Source organism: Ovis aries, chromosome 3 (genome assembly GCF_016772045.2).
Source record: "Ovis aries strain OAR_USU_Benz2616 breed Rambouillet chromosome 3, ARS-UI_Ramb_v3.0, whole genome shotgun sequence".
Classification (NCBI taxonomy): Eukaryota; Metazoa; Chordata; class Mammalia; order Artiodactyla; family Bovidae; genus Ovis; species Ovis aries.
In genome coordinates, this window is record NC_056056.1 from 138,716,926 (window position 1) to 138,742,553 (window position 25,628).

Consider the following 25,628-nt stretch of genomic DNA (forward strand, 5'->3'; position numbering starts at 1 on the left):
AAACAATGTGGAGACATAGTTCAAGGCTGGTGGATTCCAGGACACGGGGTGGCAAAGGGTGAGAAGCCCAGGCTGCATTAGTAGCCTGGCCTGAGCCCTGCTGTGAGGTTGTGTGCTTGGCCACATCTTTCTCCCTCCCTTCCTCTCCCTCTCCTTTCCTCTTCCCCTCCACCTCCCCCTGTCTCTCCACTTCTCTCTCCTCATCATGGTCTTGGTCCTCTTCCTCCTTCTCTGTCTGTCTCAGTTCTCTTGGGCTTCGAACTCCGAGTACACGGTTGAAAGCAAGGAGACAGGCCCCCGCCCCCAGCATCTTTTAACCCAGCTGGAGTCCTATCCCAGCCTCTTCGGAGTCCACGCCTGTTGTTAGGCAAAGTCGGGCTAAGCGGCCGCCTCCAGCTTTCCCGGGTGAGGCTTCAGCTTTGCAGCCTGAGAAAGATGAAAGAAAAAGGATGACGTTTCAAACTCTCTCTCCAAGCAAATTTGCAGTTGAGGGAAATGCCCACCAAGGAGGGTCAGAGGTGGGACCCAAAGAGCTTGAGGAAGGAGAGGCCTTGACAGGACACTGGGGCCCCCTCCCTCTGGGGCCTTGAGAAACACTTGGCCCCCAGTACAGGGCTGTGAGAGGCTTCGGCTCACATGTCTAGAGGTACCATGATGCATGCTCTTTTTGGTGCCCATGGCTCTCGAAAAAGAACAGGGTGACTGTGAGCCAGACAAAACAGTGGGTGGGAGGACAGGGAAGCCTCTCAGCTAGCCTCCCCAGGCAAAATGCCCAGCTGTTAAAAAAAAAAAAGGAAATGAGAGTTTGCTCTAATTAGAAACTTCTGGTCCTTAAGTAGGTTTAGAGAATCATGGGCATTCTGGGGCCTGAGCATTTATGCTAACAGGTGGCACCTCAGGAACCACTAGGTGAGAAAGAGAGAAAGGAGTGAAGGGGGATCGGGTCCTGGAATACACAGATGTGTCTCATTTCAGGCTAACTGAGGTGCTTCCGTGTTCTTTTGCTCCTCTGGGAAGCTGCGGTAAATGTACGCAGGCACAAGGAGAAAGGCTTTCTCTTTCCATAGGCAAGATCTTGAGGGTGCAATCTTTCCCTGGGGGGTCACTGCAGGGGCTGGCTGGGGGTAAACCACCAAATAGCCAACACCCCCACCTCCCTGTGTTGCCCAGTCTGCTGGTGACCCCTTGGGTATGAGGGTTGTGATGGGAGGGTACCAGGGGCTGAGGTCCAAAGCCAGCAGCAGCTATTTCCCAGGTGACTGTGTGTCCTTGCCTTGAGCTGTTCTCAAGGGCCAGCTGCCTGGAGCCTTCTGCTTGTGGGCTCAGCTTCATCAAGCTCCTTGAATTTCTGGGGATGAAACAGTATCCAAGAAGCTAAGAACTCACATTCCTAAGGCCTTCCCTGGTGGCTCAGATGGTGAAGAATCTGCCTGTAATGCGGGAGACCCAGGTTCCATCTTTGGGCTGGGAAGATCCCCTGGAGAAGGGAATGGCTACCCACTCCAGTATTCTTATCTGAAGAATCCCACGGGCAGAGGAGCCTGGTGGGCTACAGTTCCATGGGGTCACAAAGTGTTAGACATGACTGACTAACACTGTCACACTCCTAAGACCCCCAACTTAGGAGTCTTTATTCTTTGCTAAATTGCTTAGCTGTAAGAGGAACCTCTAGGAAGATGGCCTCTATGCAGCCTCATAAAAGTCCCATGTGCTGTAGCTGGCAGCAGGGGAGAAAGGCAGAATTAGGAAAATGAACCCTTGGGCTTGCATACACATACACACACACAGAGCTAAGGGCAGTGAAAGCTGCTCTGCAGATTTCAGTATTTATAAAAAAAAATTTGTTAGGTTAATTCACTCATATTTCCTATGTAATAAAAAAGATAAGGAGGAGTAGAGGACTTTAAAGGTAAATAAAAGCAAGGATGGGGGAAGAATCAGCAGTGAACAGGAGGGCATGCAAGTCAGAGGCTTGGGCAGGGGTGGCCACTGAGACGGGCCAGGGGCTTGGCTGGGCGCCCATTCTCCCTGGGAGTCTTGGAGCCAGGGGCCTGGCCAGCAGGTCTCACAGTCATGGCCTCTCTCACGCAGGCAGGGCTGAGGGGCTGGGAGGTGGGTGACCCAGCGGAGGGTCCCTGCTCTCTCGGCAGGCGGAGCATGAAGCGGAAGGCGCTCTTCACCTGTCCCTTCAACGGAGACTGCCGCATCACCAAGGACAACCGCCGCCACTGCCAGGCCTGCCGGCTCAAGCGCTGTATTGACATCGGCATGATGAAGGAATGTGAGTTTCTGCGGCGAGGCCGAGGAGGGGCGGGCGGGGGCGGGGTCAGGGGAAGGCGGCCGCCTTCCGGGCGTTTGGCCGGAGAGATCCGCTTGCTCTTCCCCTGTAGCTGCAGAGATTTGGGGCCCCGAGTTGCGAGTTGCCGCGTGAACGAGACCCCCGCAGCCTGAGGCAGGGTGGCTGCAACTCCAAGGTCCAAGGGGCCCTGTGAGCCTCTCTGGGATCTGTGTGTGTGTCCCGGAGGCCTGGGAAGGGCCTCTCCGGCGCGAGGCCTCTGAGGAGGGACATACAGGGCACTACCTTCATGAGTCCCCACCCTCAGGTTAGTCTTCCTCTGAGACTTCATCGCTACTCTCACAGCAACCTTTTCTCAAGACCTTCGGGGAAAGGATGAGGCTCAAGGACCCCAGGGTTCTTTGGGCTTTGGGGGAGAGGGCTGCCGTGGGTGGGAAGAGGCAGGAGTGATGGGGAGAAGAAATATTCGGAGCCTGGTTGTCGTGGGGGTTCTGCCCCACCCTAGCCTTCCAGTCAGTCTGGCCCAGTGAGCAAATCTGAGGGCCGGTACCCAGAGCTAGGGCTTCCCAGGTGGCGCTAGTGGTAAAGAACCCACCTGCCAATGCCAGTATATGTAAGAGATGTGGGTTCAATCCCTGGGTTGGGATGGTCCCCTGGAGGAGGGCACGGCAACCTACTCCAGTGTTCTTGCCTGGAGAATCCCAGGGATGGGGGAGCCTGGTGGGCTGCCGTCTATGGGGTCGCAGAGTCGGACACGACTGAAGTGACTTAGCAGCAACGGCAGCAGCAGCAGCAGGGCTAGGTGGATAGATCCTGCAAGGGGAAGCACCAAACTCTAGCAGGACCCTCTAGATCCAGATGAAGAAGGAGGAGCAATCTTCTAGGACTTCTGTCTAGCTCTGGGGTTGCAGGAGAGGACCAATGGGCAGGTTGACATATTCTGATTCTCTGTGAAAAACAACTCCTGGAGTTTGCATCTGAGCTCTCGTATGAGTTACTTGGTAACCAGAGACGCCATTGAATCCAGTGGACCTGGGGAAGCGCTGGCCAGGCCCTCCCTGGACTGGAAGCAAGGGCACTGGGCTGCCCTGGGCATGGGTACCCTCTGCACACTCTGCCCTGCCCTGTCCCTTGGCTCACTCCTGTCTGTGCTCTGTACCCTGATCTGCTCCAGGATCTGTGATTGTGTGGGTGTCCTGCTGAGCTGTGGGCTGAGGAGGCTCAAGAGAGGCACTCAGATGCATCCAGATCTGGAGGTCATGTTGGCTATGGGGCCCATTCTGGGTGTGTGTAGGTGGGTGCGGGGGAGTGGGGAGGCCAGGTACAGGGGAGATGTGTCTTGAACAAGGGAAAAGTCGCAGGACAGGGCTGAGGGGATGGGAAATTTCTTCCTTGGTGAAAAAAATTCTTTGTTTTGGGGAAAACAGAAGCCTCCTCAGGCTTTGACAGGCTCCCTTCTGGTGGGCCATGGCCCCTCTCCTGATCCCAGCTCCCCAGTCATCACTGGCAGTGGTGGAAGAAGTTTCCAAGCCGTCGTTCCTCCTCACCCCAACAGGAGCAGGCAGGCCTGGGCAGGCGGATCACTCCTTGCCCGGTCCCCTGCCCCACCCCTCTCCTGTTTATCCTGGAGCCGTGGAGGCTCAAGGCCTGGGTGCCTCACGGGGCTTCTCACATGCCAGTTCCATGCAGCCTGCTCTGTTCAAGGTGCTGGGCTGGACACAGGATGCAGAATGTGAAGCCCCTGCCCGCTCCGAGCACACAGCCCCCACAGGGCAGACAGCCATGATTCTAAGGCCTCAGCCAGCCAAGACTGGCCCAGACTTATACCTGGAATCCAGTAAGGCTCTGCCACAGGAGTTCTGGTCAGGGCCAGCCTCAGTGATGTCCCAGAGGTGCCTCTCCTGGTATCTTGGGAGAAAAGAGATGTCCATCAGCTTAGAGCAGAAAGCACACTTAGAAATCATCTGAAACCCAGAAAAGCAAAAGCACCAGGGTTGGGGTCAGAAAGCAAGCTGGGACTAGAACCCAACTCCTTGTCCCCTCTTAGATCCCTCCTGGTCCCCATGGAGAGCACTGCGTCCACCATGATGAGCAGGCCTTGAGTGTTCCAGGGTGCCCTGGCCCCAGGAATGCCACATGGTGGGGAGTCTAGCAACCCAGAAGTGGATGCTCACCCCCAGCCTCCAATCAGCTTTGTGCCTCAGCCACCCCCACCTCAGCTTCAGTCCCTGTGACAGAGCCCCATGCTCCCTCACTGCTCTATGCTCAGGGCAGCCCGGTGCCCACCACTCTCACCATTCTAATGCAAGGAGCTGTGCTGAGCTCAGGATGGTCTGTGCCCCAGAGCTCCAGGTAAGATGGAAATACTGGGGCAACACTGAACTTATTCTTTCCACTGCCCCAAAAGGAAGGTCCTCCGGGAAGAGTTCTATTTCCTGCCTCTGTTTAGCCAAACTTTGGGAGACCTGTCAATATGTCTGGCCTGGAACTCTCCAGCTCCAGTTGATCCCTAGGGGATCTGCTTACTGACCATCCAGGCTGGCCGTCATCGCCAAAGCCTAGCCTCCTGGAGACAACCGAGTGTCAACATGAGTAAAACCACAGCACACCCCATGGCTCCCTTTGAAGGAAGCTGGAAACCCAGGCTCCTTTCTGGTGGGGATGAGCAGGTGGCTTGTCCCTACAGGAGGCATGGGAAGGGGTCGGGGATGCATGTGGAAACAAACATTTGTTGGCCACTTACTATATGAGTGTCAGGCACTAGCACCTTCTTCTTAAAATTTGACAACAACCCCTGACTGTGTAAATACTTCTGTTTTTATTTTTATTTTTTGTAATAGATGAGCAATCTCAGAGACATCAAAATATCATGCCTCCGAAGCTAATAATCTAGGTCTGTGTGCTTCCAAAGGCCAGGCCTGTGGGCTCCACCCCAGCATAATCCATTCCATTCTCCCCTACCCTCCTCAGTGGGCCAGAGCTCCTCCACTCTGCATTTCCAGGCACTGCCTGGGGCCCTAAGGGATGGACTGAAGAGAATTTGTTCTCACTAAAGATTCTCTCTGTCTCTTCAAGTCCAGGTTGACTTGATGTCCTTGGAGCCCAAGACATTTCATAGCTGAGTTCTGGACTCTTGTAGACCTGGCCTGCACATGTGAACTTTAAATATTTTTATACATGGACATCTTTTCTGCCCATCATGAGCACAACCTCTGATAGTAGGTGCTCCGTAAATATGTATTGAATGATTAAATATTAGCTCCCCATTGTGCTTCTTTGTATCTCTGCATCTCCTACTGATTTACAGATCAAGAAGATCACGCACATCTGATATTGTCAATGTCATTCATTTGGAAAAATTTTGTCTGTTTACCTAATGTTGTCCTTAGGCCACCTTTGGCAAATTGAAACGCTTTTAAGATGCTTGTGCTTTCAGATCTTGACTCCCTAACTCGATCATAGGCTTCATGGAATAGGGGACATCTTGCAAGGGGTTAACTTCAGCAAAGCCCTTTACCCAGTCAGCAAGGAATTGAGAAGCCACTAAGCAGCCATATGGATTTCACAAAGTCCGTGTACACAGCTCATGCCCTTTATTCATTAACAAACCCATCAATGGGCTTTTAACTTCAAAATGTGCCTCCTAGTGAAAAATAAATTTGTACTGTTTGAGCTGAAAAAACATACAAAACAAACAACAAAAAAAGTGTTCTCCTACACAAAAGTAATGGTATTTTTAGTAGCAATTTATTGAGAAAATTATTTTCTAAGCATCCTATGAAATTAACAACCCCTTTAAGGAAATGAACTATTTTATAAGTCACAACAATATCTGCATATGTGAGAGGCTTATAGCTTATCTAGTCCCCTGCCAACGTTGCCTGCAGGGAGGTCCATGGATTGGCAGCCTTCATCTGAAACCAGCAGACCTTAGTGGCTCTTCCTCTGGTACTGCAAACAGGGTGATGGTTGCTATTTGCTAGAAATGACGGAGAGGAGAAATGCCATAAGGTTAACCTCAAATCTCTTAACGTTATCCTTTTAACGTAAATCACTTACAAGCCTTGCTACTTTATTTAATCATTATTTTCGCACACTCTTTGGGTGGATCAGAACACCTGTGTGTCATGACTCCACAGTTGAAGACCAGAGTCTGGCTGAGCATTCACAGCCAATTATAGTCATAGGCAGTGCGGAGTAGTGGTTAGGACACTGGCCTCTAGAACCAGACTGCTCAGACCCGACTCCAGCTCTGCCTTGTCTGTTTGCTCTGTGACTTTGAGCAAGCTTGATAGCCTCTCTGGCTCTCAGGTTCCCTCACCTGTAAAATGAGGATAACAGCATCTGCCTTAAGGGTTATTATAAGGACCAAATAATGTGAGTTAATATGTAAGAAGTACTTGGAATAGTGCTTGGTACATTAAAAAAAAAAAACTTTATTTTTATTAACAATGTATTTATTAATGGCATTTTTAATGACATACCGCTTGATCACCAGAGTTTCTGGCTCCCAGAAGATTAGAAGTAACTGTTAAGGAGGATAAAAGTACACTCCAGTAAGAAGAGACATCACATAGCCTAAGACAGCAGGATAGACTGGTTGGAAGAGTAAGACAGGAACTCAAAATCATGGCAGACTGAGTCACACAGTGCAGAAAAACAGACCCCTATGGCTCTGAGGTCATAGCCTTATTCCCGCAAAGTCCAGTAATTATTCAGAACGATGCCTCTGAACCATCAAGCAAAGGTCACCTGATGTTGCAGGTGCTCCGTTACAAGGGGTTCTGTCTTGAAAATACTTGTCACAAGTATTTGAAAATGTAAACTTTGCTCAGCGATCTGGTGGACTGGTAGGTGGAGCGTGCCATCCTGAAATTGTAGGGGATGGGCATCATTGGTGCACGTCCAGAGGATGACCAGCACACAGTAGGTACAGTCAATGCTGATATGTTGGGTTTCCAGTGCATCAGACCACTGAGGATGCCCCACTGGGCTAGCCTTGGCATGGGAGATATAGGCATTGTAAGATGCAGCCCCCATCCTTAGATGCCCTGCAGTTCTAGTGAAGAAGACCTTGAACTTAGGCTCTCTCTATTGCAAGTATTTATTGGAACCTATAACCATAGATGGGACAGAGTGAAAAAAGATCGGGTGCTGATGTGTGTGGGAAAAACTGCTCCTTGCCGATCAGGGCAATACAGAAGCCTTTGTGGTACAAGAGGGTGTGAGCTGGGTGCTGGGGAACTGGTAAATCTGCATGGCTACTGGGGAGAGAAGGCCCAGCTGGACAGGCAGATGGCGCACGGGGAACGTGCAGATGGCAGTGGCAGTAGAAGCGGGTCCTGTTCACAGGCCAGCAACCCCAGTGCAGCCAGACCAGCTGCTGCGTCAAGACCCCGGCAGTGAGGTTGGAAAGTTAGGAAGAAGGGAAATCACCAAGAATCTTGGCTTCACGTGGGGCATGGTAAGCAGGAAGGATTCAGAAGTTTCTGAGCAGGACAGTGACGTCATAGGATCACAGGGGATTATGAGAGCCCCGTGGGGCTGAAAAGCACCCCTGTGGGCAGCCAGAGCCGTCCCCCCAAGCCCAGCCTCATCGCGTCCTGCGCCTGCCCCTCAGGTGAACAGGAAGGACTCTGTCCCTAATCTTGGGCTCCCCAGGCTAGCGTCTCACACCCTGCCTTGAATGGGGTGCTCCCTGCTCCTTCCCGCTCCCGTCTGCTGTATCTCTTGGGGTCTGAACTGACACCCTCTGTGGGAGGAGGGCGGGCAGCTCTTTGGGCAGGTGAGTCAGTAACCTGGGCGTGGCCTCCGCCCAGTCTTCCTCTAGGTACGGTTTACCTCAGCTCTGGAGGGAACGCGCCATCTTCCGCCACCGGCTTCCCTTTCCTGCGCTGCCCACTCACACCCACCACAGGCTCTCCTTCCCTCACCCCCACTTCTCTCGTCCTACCCCCACCCGAGAGGCCAAGGCCCATGGGCCTTTCCTGAAGCCCAGAAGCCACCCACTCTGGCATTCTGGTTCTTTTTCTTGCTCTTGTGAAACGCTCGGTTCTGTGGGCAGATGCCCTGGCAAGACTAGCACAGAGCAAGCAGCTACACGCCGAGGGCCCCAGTGCCCACTCCTGCCGTCAGCGCTCTGCAAGCCCCGGCCGGGAGGTCTGTGTGCCAGGTCTGCTCCCGGCCCCACCCTCCCGGCAGTCACCCAGCACAGGGAGGCTTGGAGCCCCTGCAGTCAGACACCCTGGTTAGCCACTGGAGAGAGCTTCCCAGATAGAGCTGTGAGCTGCTATCTATCCTCAGGGACTTCTGAAGGACTGGAAAACTTCCTTGGGCAGAAATTTCAAGACTGGAAGGACTGAAGGAGGGCTTGTTCCTCCTCTTAGGAGGAACCTAAGAGGCAAAGTCTGTCTACATTGGTCAGAGTAGATCACATGCCTGGAAAGTTACATGGGGATGACCACGTAGAGGGGTCTTCTCAGCATCTCCTAGCTTCTGACACTGGGACCCTGCACCCTCCCTCCCCCTGAGTGAGCATCTGCTCTGTGCTGGGCTGCATTCAGGTCTCAAAGCAGTTGGTCCTTTGAGGTAGGATCCCCACACCACATGCTTCCTGGAAGAAGGGACAAAAAGGGATCTTAGGAGAGATCCTATGGTCCAAACTCCTCATTTTAGAAATGAGCAACCAGAAGCCTGGAGAGTTCATTCTGTTCAGAGTCAGACATCTTGTTCTTGGGATCCCAGTCTCCTTAATGATGCCCAAGCATCCTGCCTCCCAAATCCTCTGTTTCCTCCTCTCTCATGCTCCTGCCTTTTCAACATACAGCACCCACTCTTCCATCCATATCATGGGCTTTGGGTCCCCGTGGCAGGATGGCCTGGTGAGCTCCAAGTGCCAGGGCCCAGCCCCTCCCATCTGGGGCCTCTACACCTGGAGGAACTTTCCTTGGAGGCACTGCAGGCCCCGTCCTCCTGACACCCCCCTCCGGCACCCCCACAGTCATCCTGACTGATGAAGAGGTGCAGCGGAAACGGGAGATGATCCTCAAGCGGAAGGAGGAGGAGGCCTTGAAGGACAGCCTGCGGCCGAAGCTGTCGGAGGAGCAGCAGCGCATCATCACCACCCTGCTGGACGCCCACCACAAGACCTACGATGACACCTACTCCGACTTCAGCCAGTTCCGGGTATGTGAGCTGGAGGGCGAGGGGATCTGGGCACAGCACCTGGGGAGGGCTGGAAGCTGCTCTGCCCTCTGACCCTGGGGAGGACTGCCCCTCCTATAAACAAAAGACCAGGGCTGGGGGAAGAAGATGACCTCTAATGTGGGCTTCTGACACTCCTCCTTTCCCTTCCAGCCTCCAGTTCGCAAGGATGAGGACGAGGGGAACCATGCTTCGAGGTCGATACTCACTCCCAGCTTCTCTGGAAACTCGTCCTCCTCCTGTTCGGATCACTATACCTCCTCTCCAGGTGAAGCGGACAGCGCACTCCCTCCCCAAGGACCTAGAGCTTTCCCAGCCCACCTGCCCTTGGCTGCAGCCAGAAGGACAGCACTCACTACTGTGTGCTGCCCACAACAACCCCTTTTTAGAGAAGAGGTGTGACTTGCCCAAGGGCCTGTGCTGAGAACTCTGAGGAAGAGGCCAAGCTGTTGCCTGCAAAGCCTCTGTTCTTTCCTCTAAGCCAGGCTTCTACCCTGGGCTCCCTACCTGATTCTTTTCAGTGGTCCTTTGAGCCTGAGCCCTTGCTGCCGGGTGGGTTGTTTGTTGGTTTGGTTTTTGTTTTTTCCAACTTTATAAAAATGTAAGATGGCACTAGTGGTAGAGAACCACCTGCAAATGCAGGAGATGCAAGGGATGTGGGGTCGATCCCTGGGTCAAGATCCCCTGGAGGAGGGCATGGCACCCCAATCCAGTATTTTTGCCTGGAGGATCTCCTTGGACAGAGGAGGAGCCTGGCGGGCTACAGTCCATGGAGTTGCAAAGAATCGGACACAACTGAAGCGACTTAGCATGCACACATGCAATCGACATACAGCACTGTATAAATTTAAGGTGTATAACATAATGATTTGATAGATGTATATATTGGGAAATGATTGCCACAATAAGTTAGTTAACCTCCTAGAGTTACAAAGAGTTTCCCCCCGCCTCCCTGTGATAACATTTAAGATGTACTCTCTTAGCAACTTTTAAATATAGCTGACAGTGCTGTTAACGGGTCACCAGAGCCTGAGCCTGTGGAAGGTGAAATTCAACATGGAAGCCCACCTTTCCACTCAAGCTGCCTTCCGCTAATGTCCTGGAGGACCTGTCCCTTCCAACTCATCCTTGCTTTCTTATTGTGCTTCTCTACCATCCTTTGCATCTTCCTGCCTCATCCTCCCCTATCCTTGTCTTCATCCTTCTACCTCCCACCTAATCCAGCTGCCCTCTGCTGGATAGGAGGGCAGGGATGGAAAAGCTCCCTCCCCTCTGGGGAGCTGGAACCCTCAGACATGGTGCTTCCAGACTCACTGATGGATCTGTGCCCAGATACAGGGGTCTACAGAGACCCCTGCACAGATAACTGATCCCTGAGCCCCTCACCTTGTAGTTAACCCCTCTCCTGTGTTAATTTTCTCTATCCACCTTCCTACTCTTTTTACTTTATGGTATAATCATTTTTATCAATGAAGGTCAATCTGTATATTATACATTGGTTTGTACTTCAACTTTTTTCGGAGTATAATTGCTTTACAGTGTTGTAAAGCAACTGCACAATGCTATACAGTTTCTGCTGTAGAGCAAAGTGGGTCAGCTATACATGTACATACATCCCCTCCCTCCGGGACCTCTCTCCCACCAAAGCCCATTCTACCCCTTTAGGCCATCACAGAGCACTGAGATGAGCTCACTGTGCCACCCAGCAGGTTCCCACTAGCTATGTTTACACATGGTAGTGTGTACGTGTTCATCCTAATCTCCCAGTTCCTCCCGCCCTCTCCATACCTGCTCTCTGTCCCCATTACCATTCTTTATGTCTGCATCTCTGTTCTTGCCTTGCAAATAGGTTCATCTTGTACTTCGACTTTTAATAACAGCCCTGGTGGCTCAGATGGTAAAGCTTCTGCCTACAATGTGGGAGACCCGGGTTCAATCCCTGGGTTGGGAAGATCCTCTGGAGAAGGAAATGGCAACCCACTCCAGTACTCTTGCCTGGAAAATCCCATGGACGGAGGAGCCTGGTAGTCTACAGTCCATGGGGTTGCAAAGAGTCGGACATGACTGAGCGACTTCACTTTCACTTCACTTATGTTATTTAGAAGTTTTGATTTCCCCTTACAGGTTGATTAATCTGAGGTGCTCACCTACCCCCATGGTATGTTTGGTATGTGTGTGTGTGCGTGCTCAGTCGTGTCCGACTCTTTGCAACCCCATGGACGGTAGCCCACCAGGCTCTTTTGTCCATGGGATTCTCCAGGCAAGAATACTGGAGTGGATTGTCATGCCCTCCTCCAGGAGATCTTCCTGATCCAGGGATCGAACCCACATCTCTCTATGTCTCCTGCATTGGCAGGCAGGGTACTTAGGCAGAGTACCTGCATTTACCACTAGCACCTGTATTATATCATATTTTCATGCCATTCAGTACATACCTAGAATATCATTTTTGAAGCTGCATAGTTTTCTGGGGTATAATGTACAATAACACATCTAAACCCCCTATCATTGGATATCTAGATTTTCCCCCCAGCTCTCGATGAAGATAACAGCATGCTTGTGGCTAAATATTTGCACTCATTCTGAATTTTTCCTTATGCTGAATTCATGGACATAGGATTACTGGTCACAGAGTGTATGTGACTGTAGGCTTTTGACCCTCGTGGTCAAATTGCGCTCTAGATTAGCTGCATAGCTGTGTGCCTCCTTTAGCACCCCAGCACTGCACAAGGATTGCCTAATCTCCTGCATCTTCACAAATACTGGTGTCAACCTTTAAACATATTTGCTTCTAGTTTAGAGGTGAAAAGTGGATGTTCTTCTTGGCTGTTCTTTGATCACTAGTGAGGCCGAACACTGTTTTCCACAAGTTTATTGGTTCCACATTCATCTTTGACTCTTGATCATTAGGAATGACATGCAAAATCACTCTTAAAGAAGTCTCATATCTCAGAATGTCTCTGCTCTTTGATTTTCCTGCTTCTTTACTCTGTTGAAGAAAGACGCGGGGAACCCCAGGGGGACGCCTGGGTGGAAGTGACTTTGGAGAGAGGCAGTCTTGCTGAATTCCCAACTGGCACTGCTGCCAGAGAACAGGAGGGCCTCACAGGAGGCAGGCTGGCTCAAGTAATTCCTTTTCTTCCCTCTTTCTTCCCCAGACACAACGGAGCCAACCAGCTTTTCCAACCAGCATCAGAGTGAAGAAGACTCCGATGACCCTTCTGTGACCCTGGACCTGTCCCAGCTCTCCATGCTGCCCCACCTGGCTGACCTGGTCAGTTACAGCATCCAAAAGGTCATTGGCTTTGCCAAGATGATCCCAGGGTTCAGGTAAGGAGCTTCTGGGGCATCCAGGAGACAAAGTCAGAATCCTATCCTGAGCCCAAAGAAGTCTTGGAAATTCTCAACCTACTGCTTCCCAAAATACACCTTCAGGTCCTATCCCAGACCTCCTCAATCAGAATCTCTAGGCGAGGTCCAGAAATCTGTATTTAAGAAGTGCAGCCTCTCCAGCATTATGGGGCAGGCCAGCAGTGGAAAGCCACGCATCCTTCTCAGTGTCTGTGTGATAGAACAGACACTGCCCGGTGAAGCTCAGCACCAGGAATTCCAGTGTTGCAGCCAGTGTGTCAGAACTGGGTTGACAACTCTGAGTTTGCTGCTGTGTCCACTCCAGCTGCCTTGAATCTAATTCTCATATTATCTTTTTGTTTTAAAAATATTTAATTTATTTATTTGGCTGAGCTGGGTCTTAGGTGTGGCGCGTAGGATCTTTGAGCTTCGTCGAGGCATTCGGACTCTTAGTTGCGATGTATCGATCAAGCCCAGGCCCCCTGCATAGGGAGTGTGCGTGGAGTCCTAGCCGCTGGATCACCAGGGAAGTCCCTCATGTTAACCTTTTAAATTAAACCTACATTAATCCTTCACTCCCAATTCTGAAATCAGGATGAAGAGATAGAGTGGAGAAAGGGCTGAGTTTGTGAAGTAAGTTAGAAATCCTAGAGGGGAGGGCTTGCATCTATAACCTGGGCATCTTTCACTCAATTTATATATCATCCAAGGCCGTTTCCTAATAGTACTGAGATATTTTTTTGCCAAAGTAGGTAAGTATAAGGAGGTCTACTAAAGTAGTTCATGCTTCTCTCACCTGGAAAATTGCATGGGTGGAGGAGCCTGGTGGGCTACAGTCCATGGGGTCGCGAAGAGTCAGACATGACTGAGTGACTTCACTTTCACTTTTCACTTTCATGCATTGGAGAAGGAAATGGCAACCCACTCCAGTGTTCTTACCTGGAGAATCCCGGGGACTCGGGAGCCTGGTGGGCTGCCGTCTATGGGGTCGCACAGAGTCAGACACGACTGAAGCGACGCAGCAGCAGCAGCAGCAGGGCATGCTTAGTCACTCAGTTGTGTCCAACTCTTTGAGCCCCTATGTACTGGAGCCTGCCAGGCTCCTCTGCCCACGGGGTTCTCCAGGCTCCTCTGTCCTTGGGATTCTCCAGGCAAGAATGCTGGAGTGGGTTGCCATTTCCTCCTCCAGGGGATCTTCCCAACCCAGGGATAGAACCTGCATCTCTTTCATCTCCTGCATTAGCAGGCAGGTTCTTTCTTCTGAGCCACGCAGGAAGCCCGCAACTGAGAGAGAGACCCTCCCTTATGGATTCATTTATACACGTTTAAATGCTCTATTGCTTCGGTAATAATGGTATATTATACTTATATTTAAATGCTTGTGTGTGCTCAGTCGCTTCAGTCATGTCTGACTCTGTGCGACCCTGTGGACTATAGCCTGCCAGGCTCCTTTGTCCATGGGATTATCCAGGCAAGAATACTGCAATGAGTTGCCATGCCCTCCTCATTTAAATGGTCATGCAGCGTTAAATATTCTTGAAAGTGTGTAAAAGTTGACACTTTTAGTAGATATGCTGGGAAGCAGTCGAATCTATATTTATAAATGTTTATAGCCTCCTTCTTTCTAAAAGTTCATTTGGGACATTGTCATCAAATACATAGACAATGTGATTGAGACATGAAGTAAATTAATGAATATCAAGCAGTATTCTCATCATTTCAACTAATGGCAATAGTCGAAGTCATACCAGAAAGGGGCAGCATGCTTCCTCAACACTAATGCTCAGATTCAGGGCTAGAACATTGGGAGACGGAAAATGACTGTATGTTGGCCAGCTCTGGATGGAAGCTAACAGAGGGTGCATTTATTGTTTGAGAAATCTCTGCTGTGTAGGGAAGCCATCAGCTGCTGTCAAAATTGCCACGCTACCATGCTACCAGCTAAATGTTAGTAATTTGTGCAGCTAAACCCAGCACTCAGAGAAGGCAATGGCAACCCACTCCAGTGTTCTTGCCTGGAGAATCCCAGGGACGGGCGAGCCTGGTGGGCTGCCGTCTATGGGGTCGCACAGAGTCGGACACGACTGAAGCAACTTAGCAGCAGCAGCAGCAAACCCAGCACTTCCCAGTTTGTTTCTATCCTGAGACAACTTGCTGTCTGTTACTTTATGCCTCACCCCAATTCAAATACCAGGTATTTGCCAATGCTCTTTCCTGGAATTGATATGAAAATCGTAAAGGAGCAAAAACACCAAATGGTGCTGAGACATTCTTACCATTCATTCATATTGTGCACCTCGGTCGCATTAAAAGGAGTAAAGGCCTCTCCGGCAGGCGAACGGGTGTTGTCTGTGAGGCCTGAGATTCACCCTCCAGAGCCCTTCCTTGGAACCGATGACATATTCTGCTCAGTACAAGTTCCAACTCCCTCCTCCTCCCTTCATGTTACTGTTGGCAAACTGTACTTGTTCCAAAGTCTTGTTTTGTGTAAATAGCTAGAGAAAACAAACACTTCAGGTTGTTGATGGATATACTGTAGCAGGCAGCTCCCGGCTGAATTCCAGGAGCAGCGGCCCTCCTCTGCACAGGGTTCCTCCTTCCTGCTCAGTGGACCAGAGAGCACCCGGAGCCCTGTCCAGAGGCTGAGGTTTGGTGATTTTCAGTGGTGGCTGGGTGATTTTCCACCTGCAAAAATCGTCCTAAAAAGAAAGTGACTCATTTAACCAGACTACCCCAATGCACCCCTCCACTAAGTAACCTGAGCCCCAGTTTTTCTCTTGGCCCCCATCCCTTACCCTTACCCCACACACCCTCATACAAAATAGCATCACTATCCCCTCAATTCCTCTCCCCAAGTGGAAGTCATGTCCAACTCTTTGCGACCCTATAGACTGTAGCCCACCAGGCTCCTCTGTCCATGGGATTCTCCAGGCAAGAATACTGGAGTTGCCATACCCTCCTCCAGGGGATCTTCCCAACCCAGTGATCAAACTTGCATCTCCTGCATTGCAGGCAGAGTCTTTACCACTAGCGCCACCTGGGAAGCCCTCCTCTCCCCAAGGATGAGCTAAAATCTCCCCTTTACCTTCCCTTTCAAGTCTCATTCTCCAGAGTTCCCTGGTCTAGCCCTGCAGTCCTGGCCGAAGTGAGGTATATACATACGAACAGGTACTGCAGCCACCCAACTATTGAGGCCAAATGGATTAAATCAGTCCTAAACATGCTTGAGTTGACTTTTCTGGCTTCAGCGTGGCTTGAGAAGTCGCAAAGTGGAATGTTTTCCAACAAAACTAAAGCAGGCCTTAGCAAGGGCTCTGGGAGGGTCACTGATGTGGATGTTCCCTGGGACTGGATGGAGCAGATGCTGCACCAGGCCTGGACCAGAGCCCAGGCTCCCAGGACCCAGACGGGGCCAGCCCATCTGCTCTCTGGTTCTGCCGGTTTCTGCAGTTAGAGGTTCTGTTCTTCCAAGAAGTGAAAGAACAGTGGCTGCGTCCCTGGTAGCTTTGATCTTGCTGCCTGGAGGCAGGGGTGGAAAGTGTGGGGAGGGCGGGATGAGACTTCTGTGTGGATGAGTGGAGGCGAGAACACAGGACGAGACTCCAGGGCGGGTGTGGGGCCAAAGTGGGGCAGGGCTGGATGTGAACTGCCCTGCGGTGTGACCTTGGCTCTGCTCCTGCCTCCCACCTCCTCTTCCTCAGCCTCTTAGTCTGCACCCCACAGATCTCCCTCCCTCAGCCCTGCAAGAGAAACGCAGGGGAATGTGGCATCTGGAGCAGCAACTTAATGACCATGGGTGGTCTTAGATCTGAGAACCAAGGACCCCAGGTTTCACTCCCCAGAGGTGTGCATGAGGGACCAGACCCAGTCAGCCCCAGAAGGTTACATGCCTTCAACCTCACCAGTATTTTTATCCCTAGAGACTCCTTCTTGGGTCAAAGGCCTGGGGTCACAGTGCTCCCCTCCTCCTGTCCAGAACTCAGCTTTCTTACATATACCATGAGAGATCAAAGATGACCGGCCTCCAGAGGGTTGGTGTCTGATAGAAGAGATCAACATGTGAGCAGCTACAGTCAACGCAGCTGAGGGAATACAAGCAGGGAGGGTCTGGACACCGCCTGGTGGGGATGAGAAAGACAAGCAACACATGCCCAGAGCATCTCACAGGTGCCCAGAAGTGGCCGCAAGGGTGAAAACTGATCTGGTTGTAAATATTAGTCAGGTCCAGAGAGAAGCCCAGAGCCAGAGCTGATGCAGGAACCAGGAGGACCTAGGTCTCTTCCTGACTCCCCCTTTACTTCCACCGCTACCCCCACCCACCACCATTACCAGTTCTGGCTGCAAGCTGCACTTAGAAAGTCCCTGTATTTCCAGGCTGTGGGTGGAGGTCGTTCTAGATTTGCTTTCATAGAAGTAGTATGTCTGGATCACAGTAGGCAGTGGTCCTGCTGAAATCTCTGTAGCCAGGCACCCATGGGATGTTTGTTCACTTCCAGCCATCCATTCTGAGTGGGCCATTGAACAAAACGTTACGTACAAAGATGTCCCTCATGGAATTACTTATAACAGCAAAACTCGTTGTTGCTGTTGCTCAGCCGCTAAGTCACGTCCAACTCTTTGCAACCCCATGGGCTGTAGCCCACCAGGCTTCTCTGTCCATGGGATTTCCCAGGTGAGAATATGGGAATAGGTTGCCATTTCCTTCTCCAGGGGATCTTCCCAACCCAGGGATCAAACCCACATCTCTGGGCATTGGCAGGTGGATTCTTTTCCACTAGCCACCAGGGAAGCCCCAAACAGCAAAACTTGGAAGTGACCAAAGTGCCCAAACATAGGTGGGTGGGAGACTGATTAAATAACCTATAATACGTTGATGTAACATGATGCCACGTACTATGAACTGACATAGAAAGTGGGACACAGGATTACTATGACCTGGTGCACGTTTGAAAAAGAGATATTTGCATGGAAAACAGATAGGAAGAAAATAAAATGTTCATTGTGCTTATGAGCCATTTTTATTTGCCTTTATATTTTGTCTGTATTTTCCCAAGATTTAATAATGAACATATTTTACTTGCATATTTTACTTAAATGAATTAAAACCCAAATGAGGGTGGTGTTAGTTTTCACTTTTTCAGTGTGGATTGAGGGGTGCCGAGGTAGTGAGACATTCAGACACTGTGGCACCAGGGTTGTTTATTCCAGAGATGAGGCAAGGGGAGGGGGACATGGTGGCTTTCCTCAAATGGTTAAAGGGATGTTCCATGGACTGGGTTCCACTGGTGGCTCAGTTAGTAAAGAAACTGCCTGCAACCCAGGAGACCCAGGTTTGATCTCTGGGTGGTGAAGATCCCCTAGAGAAGTAAATGGCAACCCACTCTAGTATTCTTGACTGGAAAATCCCATGGACAGAGGAGCCTGGCAGGCTACAGTCCATGGCGTCACAAAGAATCAGACACAGCTTATCAACTAAACCACCATCACGCCCACGGCTAATGCAGAACTCAGGTTCTGTTTTCCTTGAGAGGACAGAACTACAAGCTATGGATGAGTGTGTCATCTTGTGGGTTATTGCTCAACAGGAGAAGACGTTATTAGCCCAAGAGCCAAGCACCTCATGACTGTGGCCAGAGGTTGGGAGCTCCCTGGCCCCGGGGGAATCCTGCAGTGGTTGTGTGAGAGCCATCTGTGAGAGATGCTGAGGAAGGAAGTGGACCACAGTCTCTAGAAGGGGCCTTCCAACCCTAACACTTTGTGATCTGCCTTCAGCCCAGGCCCTTTGGTGCCCATCTAATCATGCAAGCCTTTCCATACCTCCTCACCCATCACCTGTTGACATAGGACTCTTATCCATTAACATCTGTTTCCCACCTTTCTACATTCCAAAGTGCAGCCACAGGGGGTGACAGCCCCTCAACAGGATATCCAAGAGGAAGTATGCAATCAGAAAGAGAAAGGGAAGAAGAAGTGGAAGCAGTTTGATCTGTGGGCCCTGATTCTTTCCTTGTCTTTGTTCAGATAAGCTCAGCTCGTGACTCAGAATAGTGGAACTAGTCATGAGCCTCTTGACTCATCAACACAGAGTTATTGACCCTCTCGTCAGGCTCAGGGCTCAGTGATCAGTGTGAGTGTGGAGCTGGCCTTCAAGCAGCTTATGATGAAGAGCCAGAGACAAACATCTGAAGGATAGGAGTAACTGGAGCCTATTATACAGAGTGAAGTAAGCCAGAAAGGAAACACCAATACAGTGTACTAACGCATATATATGGAATTTAGAAGGATGGTGATGATGACCCTATATGCAAGACAGCAAAAGAGACACAGATGTATAGCACAGTATTTTGGACTCTGTGGGAGAAGGCGAGGGTCAGATGATTTGAGAGAATAGCATTGAAAAATGTATATTATCATATATGAAACAGACCGCCAGTCCAGGTTCGATGCATGAGACAGGGTGCTCAGGGCTGGTGCACTGGGATGACCCTGAGGGATGGGATGGGGAGGGAGGTGGGAGGAAGGGTCAGGATGGGGAACACATGTACGCCCGTGGTTCATTCATATCACTGAAGCCCGTATGGCGAAAACCACTACAATATTATAAACTAATTAGCCTCCAATTAAAATAATTAATTTAAAAAAAAAAAGGACAGGAGTGAAGGGGGAAAGGCAAAATAGGAGTACAAGCAATGTGCAGCAGGTCTTAAAGGAATGGCTCTAATTCAATGAAGAGAATCAGAGGGTGGAGGGATCCAGGGGAGGCCTAACTGGACTCAGGACGAGAAGAAGATGCATTCTCTAAGCTGGAGCTGTCCTGTGTTCAAGGGCATGGCAGTGTGAGAATGCCTAGCATCCAAACATGGAGTAGTTTCATGTTGTTCGAATGGAGGGTTAGTGGAGTCTGTGATGGGAAGCAGGGCTGGAAAGACATGTTGGAGCCGAGTTATGGAGTGTGGGCTTGACCTAGGGTGTTGGATGGTCACTGGGGATTTCTGAGCGCAGGAATGACACTTTCCTGTAACGACAGTGAGAAAGGTAAATGAGAGACTTGACTCCAGGATTCTAACAAGAGGCTACTGGAAAAGATGATGGAACTCTGAATCAAAACAGTCTGGCGGGAGTGGGGTCCAGAGATGTCCTGGAGACAGAGTTGACTTCACTACTGGAAGGACCAAAGACTAGGAACCACTGAGGATGGTCCTGGCCATGCTCTTGCAGACCTCCATATTCATGCCATGGCTTGCCAGGTGGTGCTGGTGGTAAAGAACCCACCTGCCAGTGCAGGAGACATAGGAGTCATGGGTTTGATCCCTGGGCCGGGAAGATCCCCTGGAGAAGGGAGTAGCAACCCGCTCCACTATTCTTGCCTGGAGAATCCCATGGACAGAGGAACCTGGCAGGCTATAATCCATTAGGTCCCAAACAGTCGGACATGACTGAAGCGTCTTGGCACACACATACTCATGCCATAGCCCTGGGGGCCTCCTCAGGCTCCATCTTCCTGACACTAGAAGAGCTGTGACTTCTTAGACTTGGGAGACCCTGGAAAGTCTGGATTTTCCTTGTCCTAGTGGCTGAGCTACACCAGCTGGCATTTGGTCACACCTTTGAGCTGTTCTTCAAGAAACAGTCTTGATCTTTCCACCCAGCTGCAAGTTCCTCGGTGGAGGACCCAGAGCACATGCTGGTCACCTGGCAGGGTGTGCCTATCAAAGCATTGCACTGATCGGCATGACCTGAAGGTCTCGACGAGTAACTGACCTCCCCCTCTACCCTCCCCGGCAGAGACCTCACCGCTGACGACCAGATCGTGCTGCTGAAGTCGAGTGCCATTGAGGTCATCATGCTGCGCTCCAACCAGTCCTTCACCCTGGACGACATGTCCTGGACCTGTGGCAGCCCGGACTACAAGTACCAAGTCAGCGACGTGACCAGAGGTGCGGCTGGGTTCTGCCTCCACCTGCCTAAGCTCCACCCCTCCTGGGGTCGTGTGCCCCACCAGGCGCTTCAGAGGGAGGGAGGTAGCAACTGGGGGAGAAGGGCGAGGGTCAGGCCAGAGGGTGGGTGGAGTGGGGGGGATGGCCCCTGCAGATGCCCACAGCAGCGGGCCGTTCTCTCTTGTAGCTGGACACAGCCTGGAGCTCATCGAGCCCCTCATCAAGTTCCAGGTGGGGCTGAAGAAGCTGAATTTGCACGAAGAGGAACATGTCCTGCTCATGGCCATCTGCATTGTCTCCCCAGGTACCTAGCGGCATGGCTGGGGGGCAGGCATGAAGGGTGAGCCCCGCTGAGGGCCAGCAGAGAAGTTCGGGGGGAGAAGTGAGCAAAAGGAGAGTCCGGCCAGGAAGGACCCACTCTGCTGGGTTTGCCCACGCTGCATGGTGTGGGTTTGTTGAAGGTTTCCTCACTGCCCTTGAGCTAGTGAGACCATTGCTGGTTCATGGGTGGGATTCTGAAGAACCAGACTCAGGCTCTGCTCTTGTGTGAACTGGATTGACCTCTGCTGACACTTGAGGTCCCCTGGGGACAGGGCACAAAACCCTGGGGCCTGATAGGTGGCTCTACTGGCCTGATAGGTTAGCTGACAGACCCTGGAGGCAGAGTGCTGTGACCCTCAAGCTCTCCTGCCTGTTTGGGGTGGGAGGAGGGAGAGAGGTCGAGGAGGAGGAGATCTTGCAGTCCGGAGGATGCTGGGAGGCTGGTGAGGCTCCACCTAGACGGTGTTCAGGGAACAAGCCAGTGGCCTCTATAAAGGGATGCTTTCCTGGGCAGGCACCCAAGGTGAGGACGTGGGCACCCCTCCCGCTGCCCAGCATTCACTCATTCATTCAACACTGAATTATCAGGCTTCTGTCGAGCACCAGGCACTGTGCCTGGCACAGGGACTCAGCAGCAAACAGGACACAGATCCCCCCCATCAAGTGTAGGAGGAGACATTAAACACATGCAATTTAACAACCAACTCCTTGTGTGATGAGAGTTTTAAAAATAAAGTAAATGATGCTACAGAGGGTAGAGCTGAAAATGGGAGCCTGATGTCATCTGGACGTAAGGGCTCATCAGGAATGACCTCGAGGAAAGTGCTTTATGCTGTTACCTGAAGGATCAGTAAGAGGCAGGCAAAAGTAAAGGAGATGAGTTCCTGGTAAAGGGAACACAGATGTGGAGCCTGGGATCTGGATCCTGATGAACGATGGACAATAGAGACTGGAGAGAGAGGAGGTGGGGACAGGACCAGAGGACCTGGGTGGGCCTGAGACTCGATCCTCACGGCAGTGGGAAGTGGCCAAGGGGGTGGGGAGGCCTGACGTCACAGATTCGCAGCCGTCCAGGAGGGACGGAGGAAGATGCTGAGGCTGGGGGTCTGTCTTAGGGTTGAGGGGTGGGGCCTGGGCAGTAAGGGACCCGACCCAGAGCTCCCCCCCGCCCCCCGCCTCTCTGCCCACAGACCGCCCCGGAGTGCAGGACGCCGCGCTGGTCGAGGCCATCCAGGACCGCCTGTCCAACACGCTGCAGACCTACATCCGCTGCCGCCACCCACCCCCAGGCAGCCACCTGCTCTATGCCAAGATGATCCAGAAGCTGGCGGACCTGCGCAGCCTGAACGAGGAGCACTCCAAGCAGTACCGCTGCCTCTCATTCCAGCCCGAGTCCAGCATGAAGCTCACACCCCTCCTGCTCGAGGTGTTTGGCAACGAGATCTCCTGACTCTGGCAGCCTGTACTGGCGCCTGGGAAGGGCGGCCTCTCCAGGGCTGGGCACTCAGGCCTGGGGCTGGCGGCTGCCCAGCAGCCCTTTCCACACCTGCTGGGGTTCATCCCCTCCTCTCTTGCCTCTCCTCCCCAGCTGGCCCATCCTCTCTCCTGCCCCATCTAACGCCAGGTCCCCCTCACCTGCAGGCCACAGGCTGCCCTCCCAACCCACCCCCACTTCCCTCAAGGCCTCAGTCATGAGGATTTTTCATTTATTTGACAAAGGAACTCGAGTGGGGGCAGAGGGCAGAGGCTGAAGGTAGGCCCTTGCCCGAGGATGTCCCCGCCATCCGGAAGTGGCTGCTGGCTGGTGCCGAGGGAACAGGCAGGTGGGAGAGACAGACCCATTCCTCAGGGACAGACACCTGTACCTCCACTGCACTCCAAGCCCACCCATCCAGAGCTGCTGGGACCACCCTTCCTCAGCCCACCCACGATAAAGACTGACTCACAACCCCCTCCAAGCCCACCCATCCAGAGCTGCTGGGACCACCCTTCCTCCGCCCACCCATGATAAAGACTGACTCACAACCCCCTCCTCATTCTGCTGCTGGTCTCTGCTGTCTGCCCCTGGACAGTGTGCTGCGACGGGCCCTCCTCCTCTGCCTTCTTACCCTGGCCCTCCTAGGACACTCGCTGCCAAGGAAGCCCCAAAACCAAGGTGACCGAAATCACAATCCCCACCCCCATTCACACTCTGCCGGCCAAAGGGTGCTTGCCTAACGCTGTAGGGCCCACCCTCATCCTACGGTGGTGACATTCTCCCTGGGAGTGGCCCTGGAAGGATGGGCTTTCTCCCCAAGGTAGGGGCCACTGGCCCAGGACCCAAGTGCTGGAGGCCAAGCAGGGAAGTGAGCAGGGCCCAGGCGATGAGGGGACAGGCAAACCCAGCCTGGTAGAAGAGTAGTAGATAGAGGCCCCACCCATCCTGCCACCGAGCCCACAGCTCCTCAGCCGGGATCTAAGGGGCTGGGGAGGCAGGAGCTCTTCTCCCTCCCACAGTCCACGTGGCAGGACTGAACGGCCCCCAGGCTTCAGAGGATTGCAGCCACTGTCCTCATTCACACCCTGCAGGTCCCTACAACCCACCCCAGACAGGACTGGCCACAGGCTCCAGAGCCCTTGCACAGCGGCTGTGGGGCTGGACGGGCCTCTCCCTGGGGTGGATGGCCAAGGGTGATGACCCAGAGATCAGTCCACTGTCCCTGCCCCCAGGAGTCTGGAGAAGCCACTTACCAGTAGGGCCTCGTCTTTCTTTCCTGGCAGGGTGGGCTGAAGTGTGAAAGTGTCAGTCACTCAGTAGTGTCCGACTCTTTGCAACCCCATGGACTGTAGCCCGTCAGGCTCCTTTGTCCATGGGAGGGTGAGATGAGGGAGAGGAATTTCCAGATCCCAACAGCCCCAGCCCACCCTGGCTGCCTGGGTCCGCTTCCAGCACTGCTCCAGCATCTCAAGTGTGGGTGGGGGGCAGCGGGTCTGGGATAGTGCTTCTGGTGGAGTTGGGTGAGGCTGGTTCCTCCTTGTTCCCACCCCACCCACTAATGTCAGAAAGGGCCGGTGAGGCAGGTGGGGTGGGGGCACCAAACTTCAAAGTCGGTGTTCTTCCCGTATCCAGAGCTGACGTCTGATGGGTGGAAGTTGTCTTTAGAATCAGCCGCCTTTGGGACCACATCCTGATAAAGCGGATAGTAGGCACTGCTAATGAAGAGATGCTTGTGGGAGGTGTGGACTTATGCTGGCTAAGTTCTGCGCACTATTGTTGTTATTTTACAAATTAAGGAGAGACCCTTGGGATCCGATTGTAGAAAAGGCTTGAAAATCGCTAACCCAGTTCAGCCCCCTTGGTAGAGAAAACTGATGCTGTGGAGAAGGGGTGACTCACCCAAGCTCGTTTAACTAGTTTGGAGCAGCCCCAGGTCTGGACCTGGACGTTGGCCATGGGGTCCTGTGCTGTTTTTCCTACACTGCGCTACAGCTCAGACGTCACGTCCCATTCCCCTGGTGGCTGACCTGTCCCTTGGGGGAAGCCCTGGGTTTTAGATGGAGCAAGTCCAGAGCCCTGCCTCTCTTTCCTGGGCTGTCACCCCACTGAGCCCCCAGAACCAGGAAAAGGGACTCCTCAGCCTGCATCTCAGTGTGACTCGCACCCACCCCAGTGTGGCCCTGGTCGGGTGGGGTCTCTGCCTCAGCATGGTTTAATGCTGTTGCCTTATCAATAAAGCGAATTTGCCTTTGTGCTGCCTTCACCTGCCCAGTGCTCCGCAGCCCTGCCTCCCCCTGGAGCATGGCAGGGCACACGGAGGACGCTGTTCCTCAGCCTCGGCGCCCCTGACCGCCCCGTGCAGTCCCAAAGTCCAGTCTAGCAGCTGGAAGGGAGAGAAAAGTGAGGCTTCCTCAATGGAAAGAAAATGTGGTCATCTCTCTGTTTCAGAATGAGAGAATGTGAAGGCAGACAGTCATAAATCTCAACCTTTTAAAGTATATTATTGGAAAGCCAGGAAGTGTTAGTCACTCAGTCATGTCCGATTCTTTGCCACCCCATGGACTATAGCCCACCAGCCTCCTCTGTCCATGGGATTTTCCAGACGATACTGGAGTGGGTTGCCATTTCCTTCTCCAGGGGATCTTCCCGACGCAGGGATTGAACCCATGTCTCCTACATTGCAGAAAAGCATTTACCCTCTGAGTTCCTGGGAAGCCAGGAAAGTGTACACCAAAAATGCCAAATAAGATTCTGGGAGATAGGAAAAGCCTTCTCTGGCTGTCTGGAAGAAGTAGGAGAATCTGAATGAGGTCAACAGGGAAGTTTGGAACGTACAGCAGATCTGGTTAAATCTGGAAATAAAACAGCAAAGAGGGCTTTGAAGAATGGTTCCTGGTGATTTCCAAAGAGAAAAAAACATTTGCCAAGAATTTGTCAAATAAAACCGATGAATACTTCCCATATGGTAATAAAGATGGCGGATACTTACATAGCACTTACTTTATGTCAAGTACTGCTGTAAATAAATGCTTTATGCAAACCA

At 52.1% G+C, this 25,628-nt stretch overlaps 1 protein-coding gene across 2 annotated transcripts in view; it reads left to right on the forward strand.

The window, feature by feature from the left end:
* The window catches only part of VDR (vitamin D receptor), a 106,470-nt gene extending 80,842 nt beyond the window's left edge, over positions 1-25,628 (forward strand). For both annotated transcript variants that reach the window (XM_060412687.1, XM_042246802.2), the window contains 7 exons: positions 2,151-2,281; positions 9,297-9,481; positions 9,653-9,767; positions 12,658-12,829; positions 20,636-20,787; positions 20,975-21,091; positions 22,299-25,628. In XM_060412687.1, coding sequence (XP_060268670.1) covers positions 2,151-2,281; positions 9,297-9,481; positions 9,653-9,767; positions 12,658-12,829; positions 20,636-20,787; positions 20,975-21,091; positions 22,299-22,558 — 1,132 coding nt within the window. In that variant the 3' untranslated portion in view covers positions 22,559-25,628. The remainder of the gene's footprint in view (positions 1-2,150; positions 2,282-9,296; positions 9,482-9,652; positions 9,768-12,657; positions 12,830-20,635; positions 20,788-20,974; positions 21,092-22,298) is intronic.